Source organism: Stylophora pistillata, chromosome 4, assembly GCF_964205215.1.
Source record: "Stylophora pistillata chromosome 4, jaStyPist1.2, whole genome shotgun sequence".
Lineage (NCBI taxonomy): Eukaryota > Metazoa > Cnidaria > Anthozoa > Scleractinia > Pocilloporidae > Stylophora > Stylophora pistillata.
In genome coordinates, this window is record NC_142522.1 from 21964941 (window position 1) to 21972953 (window position 8013).

The 8013-nt window shown below is 38.8% G+C and overlaps 1 protein-coding gene across 1 annotated transcript in view; it reads right to left on the minus strand.

Moving 5' to 3' along the window:
- Positions 1-3451: 3451 nt before the first annotated feature.
- The window catches only part of LOC148732873 (uncharacterized), an 18865-nt gene continuing 14303 nt past the window's right edge, over positions 3452-8013 (minus strand). The window contains exons 5-8 of the mRNA XM_088759097.1: positions 7978-8013; positions 6201-6255; positions 5340-5627; positions 3452-5172 (exon numbers count right to left, since the gene is read on the minus strand). The exon at positions 7978-8013 is cut by the window's right edge and continues 87 nt beyond it. Of these exons, the coding sequence (XP_088615223.1) occupies positions 4899-5172; positions 5340-5627; positions 6201-6255; positions 7978-8013 (653 nt within the window). The 3' untranslated portion in view covers positions 3452-4898. The remainder of the gene's footprint in view (positions 5173-5339; positions 5628-6200; positions 6256-7977) is intronic.

Here is an 8013-nt window from a genome sequence, read left to right on the forward strand (position 1 = left end):
GACGCACGGGGCTTGCACTGTAGGTATCTCGGAGAGCTCCATACAATTCAATTCCTTATAATAAAATTATAAGGAATTGTATGGCGCTTTTTTAGCATTAGTCGAGGCGCGGTGGGCATTATGAAGGTCTCAATGGAGTAGTGGCTTTTACGGTTAACGTTTAATATTTTGGCTTTTTTCAGTTACAGCTAACGGTTATTTTTTTTTTCATTACGGTTAAAAGGAGTTGTTAAAAATTAATTGCTATTGTTCTAAGAAGTTAAATATTAAATTCCATTGTTGTAAGACATACTGAAAGTCTTTAGGCAAATTTGAGATGAAAAAGTATTTTTGTGTGTGTACATTCTCAGTGAACTATACAACTTTTAGGCTTTTACTGCAGTAGAAAAACATAACGAATACCAAAATAAGATAGAGTTTTAAATTACTTACAGGAAATAAACTAGGAACGACAGATCCATGTACATGTGACCTGTGTCACAAGTATATTTAATTGTACGTGTTTGTTTGTTTGTTTGTAAATGAAAACAGTTCTATATGAATCATAAGGCTTTTTAAATTAACAGGTTTCTATGGCCTGGTTTACCATTTTGCGCACGTCCAAACATCAAACCTTGTCCAGACCTTGAGCATGACTTGTCTTCCAGACCTTGTCATTATTGGCTTACCAATAACCAGTTCTTCTGACTCAATATCGACATCATTGTCACTGTCATCCGAATCGCTCTCGTACGTCTCCACCTGGTTGAAATCTGCAGTTGACGCGAGACGGTTAGCTGTGGAACTGTGGCATCGCTTACGAAACTCAACACGGACACATCGGAAACAACAGCCTGAGAGCGCATCTCAGAGGAGGCAGTGGGCGTTTGTTCAACTTGGTCAGCTGGAAAGAAGACCCTTGCAGTGGCATTAGGATTTGCATTTGAATACACTGCCGGAGGAAGAGTTCCTGCCTTATCTTTAGTAGTCTGGCTCCTCACGGTTCTCTGACGCACAGGACGGTAGTTCTTCAGCCAATCTTTCATAGTCTGTTCCTCCCCTTTGGAAAGCTCATCAGCGGCATCGATTTCCTGAACGTTTTGTCCGCTATTTTACAGCATCCAATAACTTAACGTGACTTTAGGCAGTACATAATCCAGCAAAAACTTGCATTAAAAATGTTATACGACTAGGCTTTTTACAGAATTCGATACAGAAATTACAAAACTCCAGAGCCCAGTCGGTTCTTGACTGGCGATAGCGAAAGTATCACCATGAGCCTGCTGGCAGCAACTTCTAACTATAGCAAATTTGAGCAATTGAATACACATATATGGTCCAATTTTATTCAAATTACGGATTTCTTACCGTTTAGCTCGCTGAGCCAAACAAGAAGGGTAATTCCAGCTCCAGTTGCTGTTGTGTTGATCTGGCGTAATTCTCCGCTTTGCCATTGATTTTCGTCAGGCGGTAAAATTTCAGGTCAAAGGACCCAAAACCTAACTTTTGAGCTTGCTCGTTGAGCCCAAGAAACTCGCTAATATATTTTTTGGAACGACGAAAATAATTTATTCTCTTCCGCGACTTTAACCCTGGTCTTATATCTTTCTATTAGCTTCTCTTCTCCAGCGCGATTGAGACTTACTATCGCTTTCAATACAGCCATCACAACCAGTCAGCATGAAAGAAAGTAGAAAGTCGTAAAATAGTAGAGCTGTCAAAACGTCTGTCAACTCGCGCAACGACATCCATGCGACAAATTATGCTGACACTTTCGACACTTCCGGTTTCGATTGTAATTCTCGCTACCAGAACACGTAAACGCATAACACATCAGACTCAACAAAAGATCTCGAGACCTTATTTTGTGGTTAGATTTTTTTACGGTTCAAATTCTTTCATTTTTGCGCCTAACGGGCAAATTTTTGGCCGTTTAACGGCTAACGGTTAACCCCATTGAGACCCTCTATTATCACATATGATCCTCGCAAGGATCATGCGTGACAACACCCGCCGCGCCACGACTAACGCTAAAAAAGCTCCATACAATTTCTTATAATAAAATTATAAGGAATTGTATGAAGCTCTCTGGGATACTTAGAGCGCAAGCCGTGTGCGTTTTCTCATGAGCAGATATTATGAAATGGAATGATCCAAAAATAAATATATTATGTTAACACTTTGACACCTGAACCGCCCAAACTGCGCGATTGGTTCGCGCGAAGACGCTTTTCCCCCTACCTCTCCCTTATGAAGTAGAATTTTGTCCCCAAACTTCGTCTAGGGTTAGGAGATCAACAAACCAATCAGAATCCGTCGTTTGCGCATATGTTTTGATGGCCTTAGGGTGTACTAGAGAGGCATCATTCTATGCATTCACACTAAATGATCAAATTTGAGAATATGGCGTCCGCGCAGCCGACCTTCAAAATTTTCAAGTCGGAATTTTTCGTTCCCATGCGATAGAGTTAGACCTTTTGGAACTCGGAATATATAATAGCAATGCTATAGAATACTCTGTTTGGAAAATAATGGATATCCAGGTCTTAAAGGTGACATAATAAGCTCTCGAGTCAACGATACTACGATTCCCTAAAGCGATGCGAATTGTGGCCGTAAACCGAAATCCGAACTTTCGGACTTCAAGCATAGGCCTAACGGCAATTTGACGATTCCAAGGTCCAGAAAATATTGCGTTTGAATAACAATGTGTTGAAAAAGTATTGTTTAATAAAAGATTTTGTGTCAAATTGTCAGTAGTACTTTCAGAACTTTTAGCAGATATCATGAGACTTGAGATCTCTTCACACACCGATAAATTTGCATAATTCACTTTGAAATTTAATCCGCATGCCTCTTTGCGCACATGCGAAAATATTTAGCGATTTTTATCTTTCATCTCGAATTTTGAAAAAAAATCAATCGCGGAACAAATAATCGCTGAAATGCTACAGAAAAACTCCTTTAGGGGGCAAAGTATTTCCTTTACAGAGCAAATAATCATAGCAACGCGATACAACCGGCAGGAGACAAAAAACTGCGATCACGATCGCCGACGCGAGATACGAAAATCGGACGATATCGGAGAAGACCGAGCTAAACTCAGAATATTATCCGAAGGTTTCTATCGTTACGGACGTACGGACGGACAAACACTCTAGATGGCATAGTATCTACGACTTCACAGAAGTCCGTAGATATAAGAATTAAGGACCATAATCCCACCTGCTTAATTCCTGCGCAGCGAGCAGAAACATAATGAGGATTTAAGAATAAGAAGGAATGCGCGAATTATCACTGAAATAAATAACCATATTGCGAAGAAATTACATGTGCTACAGTTTTTTGAGAAATTTGAAATTTTCCTGAAGGTTTCTACATGGCTGAAGATTTCTTTAACACCTACCGGCCGATAGCAGTTTCTGTAAAAACAGTATCCTGTCGTGTTAATCAGGTAAATGTAGTTTTAAAAATGATGAATTGTACGTTTTAATTCTTCTTATCTACACTCATCCAGGTCATATTGAAGGTTCACGCATTAGATACTGCTCTTACACCAAAACCTACAGGACCTCTTCTGAGAGTTGTTTCAATTTTGTGAATTCTAGAGTTACACAGTTCAGATCTGCTTTCTAAACTATACATTTGTCTTTTCTATGTTCAAGAGAGGATGCCTAAGATACTAAGATATATATAGACACAGCACTGCATTTATCAAAAAATGAAATATACTATGGTTGGATGATAGGAGAAGCCTTCCCTACGAATGAGATTTTCAGGATGTTGGAAGTGATCAGAGTCGCTGAGTTCACATTTAAATTTTCCTCTGGTCTCTGAGATTCCAAGATTGAAGGTTGAACAGGAGTCCTCAGCATAACACCTCACTTCACACTGATCTTTGTTATCAACCAGAAAGGACTTAATGACATGATTTTCGAGGTAATTGTCTTTCTCGGGTTGAACAAACTGCAAAATTCTGCACGTTTGTGATAATGAAAAAACATGAAAAATTCTAAAAGAAAGGGAACACAAGTTGTTTATAAAGATATTATACAAAAACCAAGATGAAGCAATCCAAGGCAGCTGTTTATGCCACAGGGCGCCAGCTGCGTTACAACAATACACATCAAGTCAATATTTGGGCAACAATTGCATCCTTGCTTCTGATTGGCCGGATTTTTTTAAGACTGCAGGGACCTTAAGCAAACCACGACGGCGACGGCAACGAGGACGTGGAAAAACAAAAGATCTAATTGGCAGAGCAATAGCTCAGCACGTGCATTTTTAAACTCAGTACATTTCTCAGCCGTCCCGACGGCAAATTATTTTAATTTCCATTTGGAACTCAGCGCTACTTTTAAACGTTATGCTGAGGTTGAGTTGTGGCGCCGTAAGAGATGGTAAACACGTGCAGCCGTTTTCGAAATTCTAATTAAAGGTAAAAATTCATTTCTTTAATCGATTTCTCCCTTGGGGATGCCGTCCTGACTGCTTAAGGTCCCTAATATAAAGAAAGTTACACACTTCTGGCTCATAAGTTTCTGCTCAAATACATTAATAATGCGGTTTTCTTACTGCACGATACACTGATAAATTGTTTTTCTCTACTCCATTTGCTCCACGTTTTCCATTCCACCTGTTTTGGTTGCCGCCTTATTGCTTGTCGAAGGAGTTTTTATGCCTCTTTGTTTTGTTGTCCAATCAGAGATGACGTAATGATATCCAAGGGATCGTTTCCTTTAAAAACTGGTTATATTCAAGATAATCTGCACCGTCCATTTTCATAACGAGAAAGCATCACACCTCCTGAAGATTTCATTTCAAGCGATCTGTAATGGCCAAATATCTCAGCACCTAGAAAGTTCTGTTGATTCGCGCTACTGCAGTCTCCTTGGGGTCGTCACGCCGCGTGCTCTCCCTCAAAGTATATCTTTTAAGTGCTTCACTTCATCTCCAGATAGCGCTTTATCAACAACCAGGAGATCTCTCATGTACCCATTAAAAGTCGGATTATCCGGGCTATCTCGTCTCTGCCCAATGTCGAAAACTTTATGCTCATTTTTGATCAAGTCCAAATGAATACTAGAACTGGTCTTCCTACCTTTTACAATTCCATTTATGTACAGAATTCCCTCTTTTCTATCTCGGCTCCAAGTGAACGCCACGTACATCCATTCATTGGGAACGATCTCCCTTTAGTTAATGAGAGAATAGAACACAAAAGGAAATGAGGCTTTGCGCCGCAAATCTCTGTTAATCAGTATACTTCCTGGGAAGGTAAATAGCTCTGGAATACACATTTGAGTACTCCACGCGTCTCTTCCTATTTATTAATTCTACGTAGGAATACAAGCACCTACCCGCAACAGAAAAAGAACATGTTCTCTCCTTGAGGATCCCGAAGATTAGCACAAATTTTATGAATTTCAAAAATAAAGAGTCTGAACTGATATGGTTTTGACCAGTCAGAATAGATGTGAACAAGACGACCACTTGGAGCAAGGCTTAAAACCCTTATCCAACACATGATACTAAAGCTGATAGCTCGGATCGGAAGTGCTGGGGTTTCTGCGTAGGCACGCTGGGTTCCATCCAAATACAGTACTGTCCTGCCATCAATATTTTCATAGGAAGCACCATTGTGCAAACTTGTCAGTTCATGAAAATAAGGGAGATACATGTGTCAATATGCATACCATGTACTATGCAGAATCCTCTGTACAAGTAGCTAATTGAAATAATGTCACTATTAACTAAAAGTATTAAAAACCGTTTTAAGAAAGGCCGATTTTTGATCTCCTTTGGAAAATATCCGCATTATGAACAAATTCAAGAATTATTTTTTAATTCCAGTAAAAATTAGGGAAAATGCAGAGGTAAACGTGGCTGGGAATAACTGGTAATTTTTGTTGGGTACAATCAAGAGATTAAACAGTTTATAATCTCTTGGTACAACGCATTTTCGAAACTATCATTAAAGCTTTCATTTGTGAAAGCCACTAAATTACCTTGCATTCAAAAAAATTAACTAATTAACACTGGAGTTACTGCATCATTACAGTTCTGGGTAGTTTCAGGCTAAAAACCGTTGAATTTATTAGCGGTAAACATTAATAGTTCCAATCGCTGAAGCAATGATCGTAAACACGAATTTGAACTTTTCGCAGCATTAGCGTTCGAAAATGTTCATCCCAGCAGAAGAATGCATTCATCCATCTTACCTTATATATTGATCAGGCCCACTGAGTGCAAAATGAAAAGGAAATCCTTCGAATCCTTAAAACAAAAAAAGATGAATACTGGTGTTGTTTTATCACGATTTACCAAATTCCTGTGTCATAATGGTATTGGTTTGCTTTAGTATTTCAGATGTTTGAAGTGTGAACAAAATTGAAAACAACGAAACAAAAACAAGAAGTCTAGTAGAAAAGTAATTGGACGATTTTAAATAATTCTTGTCTGGTCGTCCGCAGATCCACGAACTACTCAAAGTTAGTACTACAAACAGATGCTACAGAGCACGTTTATATACCTTTCTTAAACAAGAAGATTCTTATTTACTTTCATGCTAAAAAAAAAAAAAATAAATAAATAAATAAAAAGGGAATTTAAGGTTACTTCCCACCTTCAGAAGCCGAAAAAAATCGTTTTTTCTTTTATTAGACTAGATTGATGTTCAACATTTTACCCAACGTTTACAAAAATAAAAATTTAAAAATCTCAAAAAGCGTCCTACTTATTTCATGTCATTTGCATATTTTGCTGACATCGCGCACTTCACAATTCACACGTGGAAGTTCTCTGCTAGTGGAAAGTCTTTTCTCATGGATAAAAAACATAGATCAAAATTATAGAAGAGTCCTTGGGCAAAGACAAAAAAAAAGAAAAAAAAAACAGGCCCAAAGAAGAGAGAAGTGGCGCCATTTTGTCAGAAAAAAAAAAAAACAGTCCTAGCATTCCTCTCCACGCTGGCATCCTTTCAAGAAGCGAGTACCTGCCTTAATACAAAAAACATAGGCAATCGCCTCGAATCGTATGAAATCCTGAATAACCCTACCCGAAGGAACTCATTTCAACGATAAAGGTAATCCTTAAGATGTCTGTCGATTCGCTGTTTTGCTTTTCAGCAGTTTCTCCAGCTTTGCCTTTCTTGCCGTGGGTTTTTCCTTTGCCAACTTTGCCCATTACTCAACGTAATGGGCAAAAAACGTAACTGCTATGCAATACTTTTCCCGGGGAAATCTTGATCCATCGTCATTGGCGCTAGGAAGTCCTGTCTTCCCGTTGGTTAGCGGTTTCAGGAGGCGAGATAATCTCCTGGTGTGGCGCTAGTTGTTTACAAACCTTCAGGAGCTAAAATCTCGCATTTGATTTTGAGAGGAATTCATCCGCTTTGAGCAAATTTATGGGGTATGTAGATTTGACCAATTTTTGTGAAATTTCACCAAAATATTCCAGGGATAATGAAAAACGAAAGTGCGTCAGGATATTTTGATATTTGAAATATTTTTCGCGTGTTGTCCATTTACGCAACGGGTTTCACATATTTTACGCTACTCTAAATTTAGATGCGGATATCTAGACAACCAATGAGAATATCGGAAAATCCCGACACACTCTTGTTGATTGATACTTAATGAATAAGGCTGTGCAGCAATTTTGCTCGAATTGCGGGATCCGATACCCGATAAATTCAATAGAAGGACCCTCGGTCGTTTCACGCCTTACCGGCTGCTGACACTTCGTAAATGAAAAAATCGCTTAAATTATATTTTTATCGTAAACTTAATTTATTAGGATTTCTTTTGATGTCTAGTTTGTTAGAGTTTTCTTACAACTAGCACGCGTACGAATTTTTTCCCGAAGGACACCCGCGAAGGTGGGAACAAACCTTAATCCAATAATACGCCTCACGGATGGTATTACATGGTTCTACTGTGGTCGAGCTTACAGTGGACATAAACTTCTTATATAACACACGTTTGTCAAAACACCTACCCACGCATAGAAATCCATCTCCGACCACATTGTCCT